Source organism: Cherax quadricarinatus, chromosome 9, assembly GCF_038502225.1.
Source record: "Cherax quadricarinatus isolate ZL_2023a chromosome 9, ASM3850222v1, whole genome shotgun sequence".
In the NCBI taxonomy this organism is placed as follows: domain Eukaryota; kingdom Metazoa; phylum Arthropoda; class Malacostraca; order Decapoda; family Parastacidae; genus Cherax; species Cherax quadricarinatus.
In genome coordinates this window covers 53,782,334-53,803,103 of record NC_091300.1, presented here as the reverse complement: position 1 = coordinate 53,803,103, position 20,770 = coordinate 53,782,334, and the positions used below count along the sequence as shown (strand labels likewise).

General features: G+C 38.0%; 1 protein-coding gene across 4 annotated transcripts in view; it reads left to right on the top strand.

Annotated features, from left to right (window-relative positions):
• The window catches only part of tefu (Serine/threonine-protein kinase tefu), an 844,515-nt gene that overhangs the window by 32,734 nt on the left and 791,011 nt on the right, over positions 1–20,770 (top strand). For all 4 annotated transcript variants that reach the window (XM_070083426.1, XM_070083425.1, XM_070083427.1 and 1 more), the window contains exon 3: positions 1,471–1,596. In XM_070083426.1, the coding sequence (XP_069939527.1) occupies positions 1,471–1,596 (126 nt within the window). The remainder of the gene's footprint in view (positions 1–1,470; positions 1,597–20,770) is intronic.

Sequence of the window (20,770 nt, the reverse complement as noted above, 5' to 3'; positions counted from 1 at the left end):
TCTGTGCACGAAATACACTGGCTAAAATGCAGCTCCTGTGAGTGGTGCTTCGTGTATGATCTGACGTATCTGCAGATTCAACTGTACTGGTAACATCAGAAACTGTTTTCGTGAGCATGTCCGTGATCTTTCTGCAGCTTCCTACATCTTTCTTTTTCTGTTCCTCTTGAATTTTCTTCTTTCTTTTCTGTGACCCACTCGCATAAGAATGTCCAACATCACGTTCACGAGATGCCATAATGAGGATGTATCACTGTCTGTAATCATGCAAATACAAATTTTTCATTATCAATTATTATTAATTTTTTAATTATTAAATTTTTTTTTCTGTCAATTGGGGGGATATGGCCCTTGTAGCCCCCTTTCCTCTGGCTGCGCATCTAAAAATTCAAAACGTTACCAGAAAGGAGTCATATACAGAACTTTTACCATAGATTAGGTTAGTGATTAGGGCTATGAATATTTTATTAATTCATCCTCCTTGATTTGAAATGACTGTATTAGTGGAACGCCGTAAAGTGAAACACCGTAAAGCGGGGCTCTACTGTAGTACTGTTTGTGGTTAATGTATCTTGTGATCCCAACTGATTTGGAGTCCTTTTTTTTTTTTTTTATGTGCTGAATGTAAGTATTGAATTTCAAGTTACTGCCAAGGAACAGACCTAAGAATTTGCCTTCATTTCTGACTTTGATATAATGTACCTTGATATAACAAACTTGCATACGCATATCACTGGGTAAAATACGTATTCTTTTAACTTCTTTATTCTTAATGTTTATTGCAGTTTACCTGTAAATTATATGTATGGTAGAGTGGTCCCTGTACTAAAATTCAGTGCCTTTTCTGCAAATTTGTACCATTATGCTGATTTATCCGACACTCGGAGAATTTCCCAAGTCTCTTGCTATTAGTCTCTTACATCCAAGGTTTACTGTAATTAAAAAATTAATAAAGTACAGTAGACTTTAACTTCATTGATAATTATTACATGTTATTGTAATACACTGATAATTATTACATGTTATTGTGATACACTGATAATTATTACATGTTATTGTAATACACTGATAATTATTACATGTTATTGTAATACATTGATAATTATTACATGTTATTGTAATACACTGATAATTATTACATGTTATTGTAATACACTGATAATTATTACATGTTATTGTAATACATTGATAATTATTACATGTTATTGTAATACATTGATAATTATTACATGTTATTGTAATACACTGATAATTATTACATGTTATTGTAATACACTGGTAATTATTACAAGTTATTGTAATACACTGATAATTATTACATGTTATTGTAATACACTGATAATTATTACATGTTATTGTAATACACTGATAATTATTACATGTTATTGTAGTACATAGAGAAAAGTAGCATAAAATGATTTGTTTATTGTATAATATCCTTCATTATGTTAATTATTCTTGATTCCACAGAAGGGAAGTGATAATTTAAAAAATTTACTCAACAATGCAAGTATTGTTGCCTGTCTGGATGCTCAGCCTCACAACAAGTTTAATTGGAATGAAGTTTTTCACAGTGCTTCCCTCTTCTTTTTCAAGGTGGGTCTTGTAACTGACTTCGTTTTCTAGCTGTGTAATGTGAATATGCTGTAAATAAGGTCTTAACCCTTTCACTGACTATCATAGTACTATGGCTTCGAGTTTACTGCCAGTGCTGTAATACTACGCCATAAGCTCAGCTCACTCAGATAAGCTGTGAGCGTCAAATTTGAGCATGGATATGAGAGAATGGGTCTGTGTGGTAAGTATGCACCATATAAAAATTGTGCAACACTTAGTGCATGAGACAAAACTGTGACTGTGTTTTTAGTTTAAAGCAGTGACTTTGCAGTGTATTTTCATATGGTTTCTACAGTTGTATTCAGTTTCTTGGTCTCATTTGTTAAAATGGAAGATATATTACAGAAATAGAGATGATTTTGATTGTTTTCTAGTAGTGAAAATGGCTTGAAATTGAGCTCAAAATAGTGGAAATTTTCAGTTTTTACTGATGTTAAAGAGTAAACAAATCATGTCACGTGTCCAATACACGTCAACTGGTGGGTCTAATATACCTTCGTGAATGCACTGAAAAACATAACTAATGAACAGAGGAAATGTTATTTTAGTGCAAGGAATGCCTGTATTGTTTATTCTAAACTATTTATTTATTTATTTATTTATTTATTTCCAATTTGTGCACACATACAGAGGTACAAAAAAAATACAGATAAGAGCAGTATGCCAAAGCCACTTATACTATGCATAGCATTACGGGCTGGCTTAAAATTAACTTAAGATTAACTAAGCAATGATTATTATTATTATTATAATCAAAAAGAAGCGCTAAGCCACAAGGACTATACAGCGCTGCTACTAAGCAATGATGAAATCAGTGATAAAACATTAATGTAAACAGATAACTATAAAGCACAAGTGAGTATTACAAAGACAGGTCATATGGTTGCATTCAGTTAGGTAGTGATTCTGTTAGGTAGTGTATTTAAAAAATAATAAAGTTAGATTGGGTTTTAGGTTTAACATTTATGTGATATAATTGTGAGAAACATTTAAGATATACAATTTATAATGTTCAGTTATTCAGTATTTATTTGGTTTTGGGTGAGTAAGTAATCTTTGAGAAGAGACTTGAATTTATAAACAGGTTGTGTTTCTTTTATATTTACAGGTAATGAATTCCAGATTTTAGGGCCTTTTATGTGCATTGAGTTTTTGCATAGTGTGAGATGGACACGAGGAACATCAAAGAGTGATCTGTGCCTTGTGTTATGGTCATGTGTTCTGTTGAGGTTGGCAAGGAGATGTTTGAGGGGAGGGTTAATATCAGAGTTAAGTGTTCTATGTATGTAATAGGTGCAGTAATAAGTATGGATGTTTTGTATGGTGAGTAGGTTTAGTGTATTGAATATTGGTGGAGTGTGCTGCCTGTAGTGAGAATTTGTTATCATTCTAACTGCAGCCTTTTGTTGGGTAATTAGTGGTCTGAGATGGTTAATTGTTGTTGAGCCCCATGCACAAATTCCATAGGTGAGATAGGGGTAAATAAGAGAGTGATATAGGGCCAGGAGGGCTGACTGTGGAACATAGTACCGTATCTTCGATAGTATGCCTACAGTCTTGGAAATTTTCTTAGAAATTTGATGTATATGTGTATGAAATTTGAGTCTATTATCAAGGTGGATTCCTAAGAATTTTCCCTCTGTTAGTTTTGTGATAGGTGATCCATTTATCATTATGTTAAGAGGGACATCTGTAGCTCTGTTACCAAACTGAATGAAGTAGGTTTTGTCAATGTTTAGTGTAAGTTTGTTAGTCCTCATCCAGGTAGATATTTTCTGTAATTCGGTATTTACAGTATTGGCTAGCGTGACTGGGCTCGGGTGAGAGAAGACGTATGTAGTGTCATCTGCAAATAGTGTGGGTTTGAGTAATTGCGAAGCATTTGGAAGGTCATTTATGTATAGGAGAAAGAGAAGAGGGCCAAGGACACTTCCCTGTGGGACACCAACTGTAATTGGTTGTGCAGAAGAGTTTGCCCCATTTGCGTACACATATTGGCTTCTGTTGCTGAGGTAAGACTTGAGGTAGTTGAGGGAGTGCCCTCTTATACCATAGTGTGACAATTTTACGTGGAGCAAGTCATGGTCAACTGTATCAAAAGCTTTACGTAAGTCAATGAAGATCCCCAGTGGGACTTCTTTTTTCTCTATTGCAGTGTATATATGTTCTAGCATGTGTATAATAGCATCATTAGTATTTTTATTAGGCCTGAATCCAAATTGGCAGGGGTTGAGTATGTTTTGGGAGATAAGGTAGGAGTAGATTCGTTTATGAATTAATTTTTCGAAGATTTTTGAGAGAGGGTGTAAGTTGGATATTGGCCTATAGTTATTCAACTCTGTTTGGTCTCCTCCTTTGTGGATCGGGGTGACCCTTGCTATTTTGAGTACTGTAGGGAAGGTGGAGGATTCAATGGATTTGTTAAAGAGTGTTGCAATGATTGGTGATAGCACTTGTGACACTTTTTTGTATATAAGGGGTGGTAAGGTATTTAAATCTCCTGCCTTGTTTTTTAGTGCGTTGATAATAAGGGAGACTTCGTATGGGTTAGTCGGAGCTAGGAACAGTGTGTTCGGGTAGTTGCCGGTGAGGTAGTCATTTGGTGGGGTATCTGAGCTTGGGATTTTATTGGCAAGGTTTTGTCCTATAGTGGAGAAGAAATCATTGAGTCTGTTTGCTGTTTCTGTTGGTGGGAGTTGGGGTTCATCTGTTTTTGCTAATTTTATTTCGCTATTTCGTGATATCTTTTTTGTTCCCAGAATTTCTGATAGGGTTTTCCAGGTCTTTTTTATATCACCTCGTAAGTTGGATAATCTGTTCTCATAATACAATTTTTTTGCCCTTCTTATCAGGCTGGTTAGGATTGACGAGTAACGTTTTGTTTGGTCTCTGGTTATGTGACCCATTCTGTACTGTTTTTCATATTGGTGTTTTGTATTTATGGATTTGAGAATGCTGGGTGTTAGCCAGGGACTGTTCAGTCTCTTTGCTGTCATCTGTTTAGTTTTTTTAGGGCAGTGCTTGTTATAGAGGTATTGGGTTTTTTTTAGAAAATTATTAATACATTCGTCAATATCTGTATAGGTTTCTAGCTCAGTGTGCCAATCAATGTTTGCTATTGCTGTTGTGAAGTTATTAATGGCTGCCTCATTGTGAAGTCTGAAGGTGACTTTAGTAGTGTCTTGGGGTAGTTTACCAAGAGTTGTTATGAGGAAAGTAGGGTAGTGGTCTGTGGTATTATCTGTAATTATGCCTGATTTTAAAGGGGATATGGTGTTGGTCCAGATGTGGTCAAGTAGGGAAACACTAGTCTCTGTAACTCTTGTAGGTTTTGTTACTGTTGGTAGTAACATACAGTTACTCATTGTGTTTGTGAATTCAGTAACGTGTGGGTCCTGGTCTTGCAGGAGATTTATATTGAAGTCACCTGAGAGTAGTAAGTGATCTTTGTTCATGCGTGCATCAGTTATCATACTTCCTAGATTTTGACTAAATTGGCTAATGTTTGACTGTGGAACTCTGTAGATGTTTATCAATGTGAGAGGTTTTTGTAGGTACTTTGATTTGAATTTAGCTATTATATATTCCCCATGTTCATCCCTTGTGCAAGTATTAGTGATACATTCTAGTTGGTCTGAGTAGTATATGGCTGTGCCACCCCCTTGTTGATCTGGCCTACAGTTGTGTATGGCTGTGTAACCAGGAATGGCATAGACATCTGTACTATCAGGCTTTAGCCAGGTTTCAGTTAGTGTAATGATGGACATATTGGCATGTAAGGAATTTAGTAATGCTATGAGGTCATCGTAATGCTTGCTTAAAGATCTGATATTGTAGTTAAATATAGTTATGTTGTTGTTGGCACTGAGAAGTGCCTTTGATTGTTCTGCAGTGTAGTAATTACAGTTACTGTTTGATTCATTTAAGTCATTAAATAAGAGGTTGGTATCAGGATCAATGCTTGTAATCATAAGATTTGTAGTGAATCTATAGTTTGAATTAAGTATAAAACAAAGTAAATAGTCTTAAGCTAAAAAATAGCACCTGGATTATTTAACAAATGTAAAATAATGAGCTAAGGGACTAATACAAATAAAGTGATGATCAAATAGTGGAGCTTGGGAATATGATAGTAGGTAGTACTATAAAGGTAATTTTTTAAAGTTAGAATTATAGTATAAAATTATAATATAAAAGGGACTAATATAGGTTGTGGTGACCAATAAAGTGGTAATCAAAAAAATGAGCTTTGGAATATAATGGCAAAATTGTGAACTTATTCTACTTTAGCACCTAAGAATAGCACCTTGATTATTTTAACAATTGTGAATATATAAACTAGGATAGTTATATAAAGCTAAAATAAAGGAGAAAACATATAAGGGACTAAAATTAAGTAATGGTAAGCAAAGTTAAATGGGCAGATGGTAGGAATTATAATATAAACTTATAATATAAAAATACAATTTGAAATGGTACTTGCAATTGCACTAGAGTCTGGTATAGGTTGTTGACAAGATCAAGATTATACCTAGATTTAAATTGACAAAATAAAATTCACAATTAAAGTACCAAAAGAATAATAATGGTAATGTCTTGATTATAATATGATAGTAAGAGGGTAGACAGGTACACAGGTACAAGGGATAATATAAAGGTTGGGGTTGAATATAAAAACTTGAAAATTTGGCTACAAAATGTTATGAGAAGTATAAAATAATGTTTAATGTACAAAATTAAAATTGACTGGTAGTAAATATGGTGTTTAATAAAATTTTAGTCACTAGGACCAGCTTGAGAGTCACTGGACTTCTGTCGCACAACATATCTGTCCATAGAGGGCTGTACCTCTCATTCCTTTATGACTTTTCTAAAGTGGTTCACAACATTGTCATTGTAATAGTCACCAGCACAGCTTGCAATAGCTGTGTGAGGGTGATTATCATCCATAAAGGTTTTCACCTTTGTCCACATTGTACACATTTCTTTAATCTGTGAAGTAGGCAACGTCCTCAATTTCTCTATCCCCTCCTCCTAAGCAGTTTCCTCAGGTCTGGCCTCTTGCTGTTGAAGATGATCTAGCAGCTCATCAGTGGTTAGTTCGTCATTGTCCTCCTCCACGAACTCTTCCACATCCTCCCCACTAACCTCCAACCCCAAGGACTTCCCCAATGCCACAATGGTTTCCTCAACTGGCATACGATTCCCAGGGTTAGCCTCAAACCCTTCAAAATCTCTTTTGTCTACACATTCTGGCCACAGTTTCTTCCAAGCAGAGTTCAAGGACCTCTTAGTCACTCCCTCCCAAGCCTTACCTATAAGGTTTACACAATTGAGGATATTAAAGTGATCCTTCCAAAACTCTTAGAGTCAATCGAGTGTCTGTGGTCACTTCAAAGCACTTTTGAAACATAGCTTTTGTGTACAGTTTCTTGAAGTTGGAAATGACCTGCTGGTCCATGGGCTGCAGGAGAGGAGTGGTATTAGGAGGCAAAAAACGTGACCTTAATGAAGCTCATGTCTCCAGAAAGTCACTCTGCCAAGTCTGTAGGATGACCAGGGGCATTGTGTAATACCAGGAGGCACTTAAGGTCTAATTTCTTTTCAATTAGGTAATTTTTCACATTGGGGGCAAATGCATGGTGTAACCAGTCATAGAAAAAGTCCCTAGTGACCCATGCCTTACTGTTTGCCCTCCACAGCACACACAAATTAGCCTTGAGGGCATTCTTTTGCCTGAACGCTCTGGGAGTTTCTGAGTGATACACCAATAAAGGCTTCACTTTGCAATCACCACTAGCATTAGCACACATCAAGAGAGTAAGCCTGTCTTTCATAGGCTTATGTCCTGGGAGTGCCTTTTCCTCCTGAGTAATGTAGGTCCTGCTTGGCAATTTCTTCCAAAACAGGCCTGTTTCATCACAATTAAACACTTGTTCAGGTTTCAGTCCTTCAGTTTCTATGTACTCCTTGAATTCCTGCACATATTTTTCAGCTGCTTTGTGGTCCGAACTGGCAGCCTCACCATGCCTTATCACACTATGTATGCCACTATGCTTCTTAAATCTCTCAAACCAACCTTTGCTGGCCTTAAATTCACTCACATCATCACTAGTTGCAGGCATTTTTTTAATTAAATCCTCATGCAACTTCCTAGCCTATTCACTTATGATCACTTGAGAGATGCTATCTCCTGCTCTCTGTTTTTCATTTATCCACACCAATAAGAGTCTCTCAATATCTTCCATCACTTGCGATCTCTGTTTCGAAAACACAGTTGAACCTTTGGGAAGAACAGCTTCCTTGATTGCCATTTTCTTGGACACAATAGTAGCGATGGTTGATTGGGGTTTACTATACAACCTGGCCAGCTCGGAGACACGCACTCCACTTTCATACTTAGCAATGATCTCTTTCTTCATCTCTATAGTAATTCTCACCCTTATTCCTGTAGGGTTGGCACTAGAAGCTTTCTTGGGGCCCATGGTCACTTATTTTGCAGATAAAATCACCAAAAACACTGTAATAATACGAAATGTTCCGATTGTATGCTTGGATGTTACCGCGGAGGCTGGCTGGTAAACAATTCCTCCGGCGGAACATGTGAGGCTGGCTCAGGCTGCACATTAGACGCGTCTCGGACGAATAGCGTTGAGGGGGTTTTTTAGCGGTATGCGAGGCAAAATCTTAGCGATAAAATGTATCGGTATGTGGATTTAACGTTATGTGATGGCAACGGTATGCGGGGGTCCACTGTATATATATTAATAATTGCAACCCATTCAGGGGTTGCAACACCCCCCCAACACGACAAACGGTAGCACTAGGAGTTGCATTAATGTCTTTCACATTACTGATTACTCAGGTTACATTACTAACAATATAATATAAACATTAATCAGAGTTTCTCTTGTGCCAAGCACCTCTACAATTTCACAGTGTCTATACAATAAGATATGCCCCTAGTACTAGGGCAGTACACAGTATCGTATCTCCGCATACTCGTGGTTATGTACATCGGTGCAGAGACAGGATAGCGCAGACAAGCCTGACATGATGAGGCTCGATCATAATAGAGGAGAATGCTTTCCACTCTTAACCCTTTGACTGTCGCGGCCGTATATATACGTCTTATGAGGTACCGTGTTTGACGTATATATACGTACTCGTAAATTCTAGCGGCTTCAAATCAAGCAGGAGAAAGCTGGTAGGCCCACATGTGAGAGAATGGGTCTGTGCGGTCAGTGTGCACCATATAAAAAAAATCCTGGAGCACGCAGTGCATAATGAGAAAAAAAAACTCCGACCGTTTTTTTTAATTAAAATGCCGACTTTGTGGTCTATTTTCGTATAGTATTTATGGTTGCTTTCTCATTTTCTTGGTCTCATTTGATAGAATGGAAAACATATTATAGAAATAGAGGTGATTTTGATTGATTTTCCTATAAAAAGAATCTAGAAATGGAGCTCAAAGTAGGGGAAATGTTTGATTTTTGCCAATGTTCAAAAGTAAACAAATGATGCCATTGTCCAATAAATGTCCAACTAGCCATTCTAATATGCAGTCATGAACGAGTTGATGTTATTTATACAATTATTACAGTATTGCAGTAGTCTGCATAATAGTAAGTCTTCTATTTTTTGTTTGAATGAAAATTCAAAATAGAAAGCAAGAGTAATATCAGAGGGGCCTGGAGACATGACTGATGAACAAAGAAAATGTTATTTTAGAGCCAGGAATGTCTGCATTGTTCATTCTGGACCTTATTTTGAAATTGTCATATTTTTTAGTTTTCGTGAAATTGGCCAAATTGCTAATTTCTGACCACATTATTAGGTAGTTGAAATCGGTAAATGGGCAGTTTCTTGTACTCAATCGATAGAAAAAATGGAGTTCTAAAGAAATAGCTATGAGTTTGGGCAACTGGAACAACGGAATTAGCCGAAAATTGGGCTCAAAGTGGGCGAAATCGCCGATTTGTAAACAGCGCCGAGGTCGCTAACTTCGCGAGAGCATAATTCCGTTAGTTTTCCATCAAATTTCGTTGTTTTTATGTCATTACAATCGGGAAAAGATTCCCTATCATTTCATAAGAAAAAATTATTTTTTTTTTTAATTTTGCGACACCAGGAGACACCTCAGGATTGGGGGTTGCGACAGTCAAGGGGTTAAGTAGTGGTTGTGGAATGCTATGCAGTATGGACATCTGAGTATGAAACAGCTTAAGGTGTGTAGTGAAGGGGGGGGGTCTGCGGCAGGACAGTGTTACATCACGCAGTACATCGCCCACACGACACTACCCACTCATCACTCAGCTTATGTCTCCTCCTCATACACATCACTACTGTGAATATATAAATATAATAATTAGACATGAGTATATACAGTGGACCCCCGCATACCGTACGCATCGCATAACATTCAATCCGCATACCGCTCGCTTTTATCGCAAAAATTTTGCCTTGCATACCGCTCAAAAACCCGCTCACCGCTCTTCGTCCGAGACGCGTCCAATGTGCGCCCTTAGCCAGCCTCACATGTGCCGCCGGTGGCATTGTTTACCAGCCAGCCTCCGCGGTAACATCCAAGCATACAATCGGAACATTTCGTATTATTACAGTGTTTTTGGTGATTTTATCTGCAAAATAAGTGACCATGGGCCCCAAGAAAGCTTCTAGTGCCAACCCTACAGCATTAAGGGTGAGAATTACTATAGAGATGAAGAAAAAGATCATTGATAAGTATGAAAGTGGCGTGCGTGTCTCCGAGCTGGCCAGGTTGTATAATAAACCCCAATCAACCATCGCTACTATTGGTGGTACAGCTGCTGCTGTACCACCGTCAGCTGCTGCTGCTGCTGCACTGTCAGCTGCTGCTGCTGCTGCACTGTCAGCTGCTGCTGCTGTAGCACCATCAGCTGCTGCTGCTGCTGTACCACCGTCAGCTGCTGCTGCTGTAGCATTGTCTGCTGCTGCTGTAGCATCGTCTGCTGCTGCTGTAGCACTGTCAGCTGCTGCTGCTGTTGTACCACCGTCAGCTGCTGCTGCTGCTGTAGTACCGTCTGCTGCTGCTGTAGCATCGTCTGCTGCTGCTGTAGCACTGTCAGCTGCTGCTGCTGTTGTACCACCGTCAGCTGCTGCTGCTGCTGTAGCATCGTCTGCTGCTGCTGTAGCACTGTCAGCTGCTGCTGCTGCTGTAGTACCGTCTGCTGCTGCTGTAGCATCGTCTGCTGCTGCTGTAGCATCGTCTGCTGCTGCTGTAGCATCGTCTGCTGCTGCTGTAGCACTGTCAGCTGCTGCTGCTGCTGCTGTAGCACTGTTGTTGGTGTGGCTTATTGAGAATACCAAGAAACAATTAACCCCAGAGGATTTGCCACCCAGGATAACCCAAAAAAGTCAGTGTCATTGAAGACTGTCTAACTTATTTTCATTGGGGTCCTTAATCTTGTCTCCCAGGATGCAACCCACACCAGTCGACTAACACCCAGGTGAACAGGGAAAAATGCCTGGAACTAGTGCTCATATTGGTGAATTTAAAGCCAGCAAAGGTTGGTTTGAGAGATTTAAGAATCGTAGTGGCATACACAGTGTGATAAGGCCTGTTCTGGAAGAAAATGGCAAACAGGACCTACAGTACTCAGGAGGAAAAGGCACTCCCAGGACACAGTGTCTCATCAGTCATTGCTGCATCTTCAATAAAGGTAAGTGTCATTTATTCTTCATTTAGTAGAGTAGTACATGCACAATATATATTGTGCATGTACTACTCTACTATTGTGCATGTATCCTTCTCTTTGTGTGTAGGAAAATGTATATTTCATGTGGTAAAAATTTTTTTTTTTCATACTTTTGGGTGTCTTGCACGGATTAATTTAATTTCCATTATTTCTTATGGGGAAAATTCATTTGCATACCGATCATTTCGCATAACAATGAGCCCTCTTGCACGGATTAAAGTCGCTATGCGGGGGTCCACTGTACAGTTAATATGGGCTGGAGGGATTCAGTTACTCTACTGAATTTGACATAGCAAGTAACAAAAGGTATTTGGGCATAAAATTACATTAATTTAATGTAACTGATAATTATTAAGGATGTGACAGAGCGTCAGCAATTACATTACAGTGACCACTTATGTGTTTTATACTAATAGAATAAGGTTGGATTCTGAGGGCCCACCTCATGATCCTAGCATTCTTACTCTTCATAGTATTTATGTAGGTGAGTGGATTGTGGTCTGAAAAAACGTTAATTTTAAATGGGGAAGTGCCCAAATACACATCAAAATGTTCCAAGGACACCACAAGAGCTAGAGCCTCTTTGTCAATAGTGGCATAATTTTTCTGGTGTCGTTTAAGTTTAGATGAATAGTAACATATAGGATGGAGAATGTCAGTGGATGTTGACTGTTGGAGTAGCACAGCACCCACTGCATAGCCACTCGCATGTATATGTAAAAAGAAGGGAAGATTGAAATTAGGACTTTTCAACACAGGAGCAGAGGATAGCAAGCGCTTCAACCTTTTGAACAAGTCTGAACAATCTCTAGTCCAGATGAACTGAACTTTGCTACTAATGAACATAGTGAGAGGTGTAGGTGGAAGTGTGTGTGCTGGCTTGCCTGTCATTTGACACACGTGGCAACTTCGCACATGATCAACTACTGTTTCCTTCATTTTAGGCCAAGTAAAATGTTTTGCCAGTTTACCAAGTGTCTTCTTGGCACTCAAATGTCCTCCAATGGGACTGTTGTGAGCAAAATCAATGGCTTGTTCTCGAAATGTAACTGGTAACACTACGAGATGCTTGACTGTGGTGGAAGCACTATCAGCTGACAACTTACATGTATTTTTCTCCATCAGTACACCATTACTATAATAGTAACAATTATCGAGATCCTTTGCTTCACTCTCAGTAACCGCTATATCTCTGTCTTTCCAGTGACTGATCAACAAACTGATCCTTGATTAAATCATCATGAGTTAGAAATTTAACGTCAGTTGTGTCCTGACTAGGTTGATGACCGGGGGGAGTCAGTGTTAATGACCCTGGGCGCAGAGCATCACTGAACAACATATTCAAGCCCAAATCATTGTCATCCACAAACTCAACAGGAGACAAGGATGGTTGTTGTATCTTTGACATAGCTCTAGTAATTGCGCTGAGAGGAAATAAAATAGGTTTCTCTCTACAAGCTTCAATGGCATAATTATCATCAGTGTTATTATCAATCACAAGTGGTTCTTTACATATACCAGCATGAAGGATATCGTTCCCTATCAACAAGTCCACTGACCTGATGGGAAATACACCACTGGATATACCCACTGAAATATAACCAGTATAATAGCTTGTTTCAACATAAACTTTGTGCAAAGGTACATTTATAACAGCCCCTCCATAGGCTTCTAACAATACATCTATCTTGCAATAGGTATCATCAGTTATGGGCAGTACATCTTCTCTTAATAACGTGAGATAACTGCCAGTGTCTCTGAAAGTAATTATCTCAGTTAGATGTGATTCGTCAAATCCTACTTTACCTCTCGAAAAGTAAGGACTCATCGCTGAATGAATCTTTTCGTCAGATACACTTTCTGACGCTAGTCATCTATCCTGAGTAATATTATCTAAAACAGTAGGATCAGAGGTATTACTAGGATTTTGGTGCCTTTGTTGCTCGGAAGAGGATTCGACTTGTGTGGGACGCCAGCCGCACGACTGCTTCTCGTATCTCTTTCTAACTTAGAGCAATACTCTCTAGCATGTCCTTTTCTGTTACAATAGGAACATTTTACTTTCTTCTTCTCGATATCGGATTTCTGTCTAGCCACAGTGACAGAATCAGGATTGTGAGTTTTCCTGGTAAAGGTACGAGAAGTTACAGTAGCAGGTACATCAGGCCGGCACTGATCAGTTGATTTAGGTTGCCAACTTCTTGGACAATTTTTAGTTACCTTGTTTCTCTGTGTTTTAGTACGTACAAGTTTGTGAGAAATCTCGTAATTGTCTGCTAATGCTGCAGTTTCCAGAATATCCTAGGTAGTATGATCGATCAGATATTCTTGTATGTCCGCAGACATACAGTTGTTAAACTCTTCGTGTAGTAACAACTGAACAAGGCTGTCGTAGTTGTTACACTTGGCAGACCTACACCATCTCTCAAATGCAACTTTTTTCTCACGAGCAAACTCTACACAAGTTTGATCTTGTCGTCGTTGTAACGTATGAAATGAGCTTTGATAACTTACAGGTAACAAGTTATACGTCTCTAGAATGTAGTTTGTTTGACAGCGTCATAACTAATGTACTTAGCAAATGGTAAAGCAGCATTACAAGTTTGAGCTCTTCCTGTCAAAGCTGTGTGCAACAAGGTAGCCCAGTGCTTACGTGGCCAGTTCATAGCACGTGCCTGGTTCTCAAACACATCAAAATAGGTGTCTAAGTCACTCTCAAAAAACTTAGGAACCATGGATGCAGATTTCTGCACATTAAATGTGTCCTGTGATCTATCAGTCTGTTGTCTTCCAAGACGAACATTTTCTCTCTGGAAATCTTCTTCGTTCAATTTCCTCTGTGCCTCTATTTGTGCAGTCTGCAACATAATGAGGCGTTCAAACCTCTCAAACTGTTCCTGAGAGATAGGACCAGTGGGTAATGGAGGAGTAAGGAATCTAACGTGGTCTGGACGGTCCTTAGGTCGGACACCTCGTTCAACCGTCCCTAGAGAGTCTAGATCTGGTCTATGATAAGTAGATACAGGTGTAGCATACACAGTACTAGCGTGAGGCTTAGTCATACTACCAGCTATACTCTGTACTAATGTGTCAGTGAGGGAAGGAGTGAGCGAGAACTGAGCTACACTAGGCTCAGACACTTCTGCCTTAGTTGCTCTTTCTTCTACTTCATCAAATAGAGTCATACTTCCTAATTGTGACACTAGGCTTTCTGAATCTGAATCATAATCAGACATCTCTGTATGAGCAGGAAACAATATTTCTTTAATTAACGCTCTGACAGTTTCTGCGGTGTAATTCCTGTCATACGTCACACTGAGATATTTGGCTACTCGCCAACATGGCTGGAGTTTTAATGTACTTAACTCAGACAAAGTCAGAGTATCAATTAACTGTTTCACTTTGGCATACATCACGAAAATAATTGTACTACGAGAGAGTGATTATGGGAAACTATAATCCTAATAGGAATTTTAGTGTTGGTTGTCTTAGAGTTAGAGCTCATAAACAGTATTTCCATCTCCTTGGATCAAGAGACTCAGTCAAGTACATACATCGGCCGGGTATGTTGTACAAGACTAAACTCAAAGTCTTAAGATTAGGAAAGTACTCAAATTGTTTGATCATAGAGTTACTAGTATGTCAAATTGGACAATTTCTCCAACACCTTGGATCAAGAGCCTCCCGGACAGGCCCCCATTTGTTACAAAAAACGTGATTCTAAAGCTTAGAGATCTCCAGTGAATACTAGAAAGGACTGCCCTTCTAGCATCCAGCCTGTTACTGGGTTTACATAACAAGTAGTCAGTATCCTTGTCCAATTATCCATTAGAATTCAGTATGATTCAATAGTGCTTCAGGATTACATTTGGTAGGCTACTAACTAGAGAAATTAAAATTTAATAAATTTATTAAGTATCGTCTAGAGGTACATCATCAAATTAAATTAAATTAATCAATTCAAACAAAATAATAATCACTTCTCTCGTATACAATAGTGTTGTGCTGAAAGCACATATCACATTTATGATTCTTAAGTACCGTCTGGTACATTAACATTTAATAAGATGTTACAAATATGTACAAGTAAGTTTGTGTATGTGTGTAAGTGCTCTAAGTAGTTAGCTATGTCTCAAGACTAGACTAGACTTAAACAAGTGACTGACAAAGTCCTCAAATAAACTAACTTCTTGACCAACTGGCAATCAGAACAGCCTGATGAAATGAGTGTTGTGTTCCACTTCAGACAAATCTTGAAGAAACGCCAGAAACAGAGCTCTCTGGGCAGATATTTTGTGTGACAGATGTCCAGTGACTCTCAAGTTGTTCTCAGTGTCTTTAAAAAACAAAGAAAGGAAGTAACCCCAGATAAGGACTTGGTACTTGAAGTCCTAATGGAAGGAGATTCTCCTTCCAAACAATAGTGTACACCTTCCTTCTATCCCCTCCTCCCATCTTCCATCCACCCAAAAGTTTTCAGTAAAGTAAGTGTAATGTTATTATTATTTTGTATATGTATGTACTTGATTTCTCAGTGTTTTCAGTATGTAAATCTATCTTTAATTTGAAAAGAAAATATTTTAATTTAATATTTTTGGGCGGGTGGAACGGATTAATTTTATTTCCATTATTTCTTATGGGGAAAATGGTTTCGCATTTGGCAATTTCGACATTCGGCAGACTCTCTGGAACGGATTAATCACGAAACTCGGGGGTCCACTGTAATTTAAATGAGGAAAATTGACTCTGCAAACGAGCAAATCCAGTTGCAAGCATGGCCATGGAATGGATTAAACTCGCAAGTAGAAGTTCCACTGTATATGCTAGAAAAATAGCTTGGAATTGGTTCAGATTGAGCATTGGAGTTGGTTTAACCCTTTGAGGGTCGACAGGCCCTCTCCGAAACTCGTTCTCAGGGTCGGCCAAATTTAAAAAAAAAAAAATTATTTTCTCTTATGAAAAGATAGAGAATCTTTTCCCGATCATAAAGACACCAAAAGTTTGAAATTTGATAGAGAACTTACGGAATTATGCTCTCGCAAAGTTAGCGGTCTCGGCGATGTTTACGCATCGGCGATTTTGCCCACTTTGAGCCCCATTTTCGGCCAATTTCACTGTACTAGTCGACAAAAAACATGAATATTTCGCTAGAACTCCATTTTTTCTATCGAATGGGTGCAAGAAACCACTCATTTATGAAATTCAACTATCCAGTACAGTGGTCAGAATTTATTTATTTATTTATTTATTTATTTAAAAATTTGTGCACACATACAGAGGTACAAAAAATACAGAAAAGAGCAGTATGCCAAAGCCACTTATACTATGCATAGCATTACGGGCTGGCTTAAAATTAACTTAAGATGAACTAAGCAATGATGACATCGGTGATAAAACTTTAATGTAAACAGATTACTATAAAGCACAAGTGAGTATTACAAAGACAGGTCATATGGTTGTATGCATTGTTGTACATTCAGTAGAATGGAGTATTCTGTTAGGTAGTGTATTTAAAAAATAATAAAGTTAGATTGAGTTTTAGGTTTAACATTTATGTGATATAATTGTGAGAAACATTTAAGATATACAATTTATAAGGTTCAGTTATTCAGTATTTATTTGGTTTTGGGTGAGTAAGTGATCTTTGAGAAGAGACTTGAATTTATAAACAGGTAGTGTTTCTTTTATATTTACAGGTAATGAGTTCCAGATTTTAGGGCCTTTTATGTGCATTGAGTTTTTGCATAGTGTGAGATGGACACGAGGAACATCAAAGAGTGATCTGTGCCTTGTGTTATGGTCATGTGTTCTTTTGAGGTTGGCAAGGAGATGTTTAAGGGGAGGGTTAATATCAGAGTTAAGTGTTCTATGTATGTAATAGGTGCAGTAATAAGTATGAATGTTTTGTATGGTGAATAGGTTTAGTGTATTGAATATTGGTGGAGTGTGCTGCCTATAGTGAGAATTTGTTATCATTCTAACTGCAGCCTTTTGTTGGGTAATTAGTGGTCTGAGATGGTTACTTGTTGTTGAGCCCCATGCACAAATTCCATAGGTGAGATAGGGGTAAATAAGAGAGTGATATAGGGCCAAGAGGGCTGACTGTGGAGCATAGTACCGTATCTTCGATAGTATGCCTACAGTCTTGGAAATTTTCTTAGAAATTTGTTGTATATGTGTATGAAATTTGAGTCTATTATCAAGGTGGATTCCTAAGAATTTTCCCTCTGTTAGTTTTGTGATAGGTGATCCGTTTATCATTATGTTAAGAGGGACATCTGTAGCTCTGTTACCAAACTGAATGAAGTAGGTTTTGTCAATGTTTAGTGTAAGTTTGTTAGTCCTCATCCAGGTAGATATTTTCTGTAATTCTGTATTTACAGTATTGGCTAGCGTGACTGGGCTCGGGTGGGAGAAGACGTATGTAGTGTCATCTGCAAATAGTGTGGGTTTGAGTAATTGCGAAGCATTTGGTAGGTCATTTATGTATAGGAGAAAGAGAAGAGGGCCAAGGACACTTCCCTGTGGGACACCAACTGTAATTGGTTGTGCAGAAGAGTTTGCCCCATTTGCATACACATATTGGCTTCTGTTGCTGAGGTATGACTTGAGGTAGTTGAGGGAGTGCCCTCTTATACCATAGTGTGAAAATTTTACGTGGAGCAAGTCATGGTTAACTGTATCAAAAGCTTTACGTAAGTCAATGAAGATCCCCAGTGGGACTTCTTTTTTCTCTATTGCAGTGTATATATGTTCTAGCATGTGTATAATAGCATCATTAGTATTTTTATTTGGCCTGAATCCAAATTGGCAGGGGTTGAGTATGTTTTGGGAGATAAGGTAGGAGTAGATTCGTTTATGAATTAATTTTTCGAAGATTTTTGAGAGAGGGTGTAAGTTGGATATTGGCCTATAGTTATTCAACTCTGTTTGGTCTCCTCCTTTGTGGATCGGGGTGACCCTTGCTATTTTGAGTACTGTGGGGAAGGTGGAGGATTCAATGGATTTGTTAAAGAGTGTTGCAATGATTGGTGATAGCACTTGTGACACTTTTTTGTATATAAAGGGTGGTAAGGTATTTAAATCTCCTGCCTTGTTTTTTAGCGTGTTGATAATAAGGGAGACTTCGTATGGGTTAGTCGGAGCTAGGAACAGTGTGTTCGGGTAGTTGCCAGTGAGGTAGTCATTTGGTGGGGTATCTGATCTTGGGATTTTATTGGCAAGGTTTTGTCCTATAGTGGAGAAGAAGTCATTGTGTCTGTTTGCTGTTTCTGTTGGTGGGAGTTGGGGTTCATCTGATTTTGCTAATTTTATTTCGCTATTTCGTGATATCTTTTTTGTTCCTAGAATTTCTGATAGGGTTTTCCAGGTCTTTTTTATATCACCTCGTAAGTTGGATAATCTGTTCTCATAATACAATTTTTTTGCCCTTCTTATCAGGCTGGTTAGGATTGACGAGTAACGTTTTGTTTGGTCTCTGGTTATGTGACCCATTCTGTACTGTTTTTCATATTGGTGTTTTGTATTTATGGATTTGAGAATGCTGGGTGTTAACCAGGGACTGTTCAGTCTCTTAGCTGTCATCTGTTTAGTTTTTTTAGGGCAGTGCTTGTTATAGAGGTATTGGGTCTTTTTTAGAAAATTATTAATACATTCGTCAATATCTGTATAGATTTCTAGCTCAGTGTGCCAGTCAATGTTTGCTACTGCTGTTGTGAAGTTATTAATGGCTGCCTCATTGTGAAGTCTGAAGGTGACTTTAGTAGTGTCTTGGGGTAATTTACCAAGAGTTGTTATGAGAAAAGTAGGGTAGTGGTCTGTGGTATTATCTGTAATTATGCCTGATTTTAAAGGGGATATGGTGTTGGTCCAGATGTGGTCAAGTAGGGAAACACTAGTCTCTGTAACTCTTGTAGGTTTTGTTACTGTTGGTAGCAACATACAGTTACTCATTGTGTTTGTGAATTCAGTAACGTGTGGGTCCTGGTCTTGCAGGAGATTTATATTGAAGTCACCTGAGAGTAGTAAGTGATCTTTGTTCATGCGTGCATCAGTTATCATACTTCCTAGGTTTTGACTAAATTGGCTAATGTTTGACTGTGGAACTCTGTAAATGTTTATCAATGTGAGAGGTTTTTGTAGGTATTTGGATTTGAATTTGGCTATTATATATTCCCCATGTTCATCCCTTGTGCAAGTATTTTGCCAATTTTGCCAATTTCACACAAATTTCAAAAGATGCCAATTTCCGAATAGGGTCCAGAATAAACAAGAAAGACATTCCTAGCACTAAAATGACATTTCCTCTGGTCATTAGTCACGTCTCAAGGCCTCTCTTATATTCTTTTGCTTTCCACTTTGAATTTTTATTCTCACAAAAAATATAAGATTTACTGTTATGCAGACTATTGCATTAGTGTAAGAAATGGTATAAATATTATTGGTGCATTTGTGAAAGAATATTAGACTCACCAGTTGACGTGTATTGCACGCTTGGCACGATTTGTTTACTTTTGAAGTTTGGTAAAAATCGAACATTTCTGCTACTTTGAGCTCAATTTCAAGGCACTTTTCTTTGTAAAACCAGTCAAAATCATCTCAATTTCTGTAATATGTCTTCCATTTTATAAAATGTGACCAAGAAAACTAGAATACAACAATAAATACCATACGAAAATACACTGCAAAGTCGCTGATTTATTAAAAAAAATGGTAAAAGTTTTTTTTTTCTCATTATGCACTGTGTGCTGCAGGATTTTTTTTTAGACTGTGCACACTGACCACATAGACCCATTCTTTCATATGAAGGCCTACCAGCTTTCTCCCACTAGATTTGAGGCCGCTAGAATTTATGAGTACTAGTACGTCAAAAACCCCTACGCGTAAGACGTACTAGTACGACGAAAACCCTCAAAGGGTTACATGGACCTCCAAGTTGACAAAATTACTGCTGCATAATTTCTCCCAGATTGTCAGCTTTGTGCCAGTGTAATTCTGCAAGTTTCCCATCAAGTTTCACAGTTTTGGTATCATTATCTTCTTCAAGTAAAGAGTGTACCATTTCAGATAATTTTTTCTTTTTAAATTGCCTCACACCCATCATTTTTATTTTTGGTGTCATTTTTAAATATTGTATTATTAGTGTCACTGGAAATGATATATTAACCCTTTGAGGGTCGACAGGCCCTCTCCGAAACTCGTTCTCAGGGTCGGCCAAATTTAAAAAAAAGAAAATTATTTTTTCTTATAAAAAAATAGTTTTTTTTTTTCTAAACATTATAGGATAAACAAAAAAAATTTACCATCAATACTTACGGAGATATGGATGCATGAAGTTTGCAGAAAATGAGCCGCGTATGGCAACAGCGGCGACTGCCGCTCACCCGGTAAACTTTAGTTTACTTGTATTTGAAGTT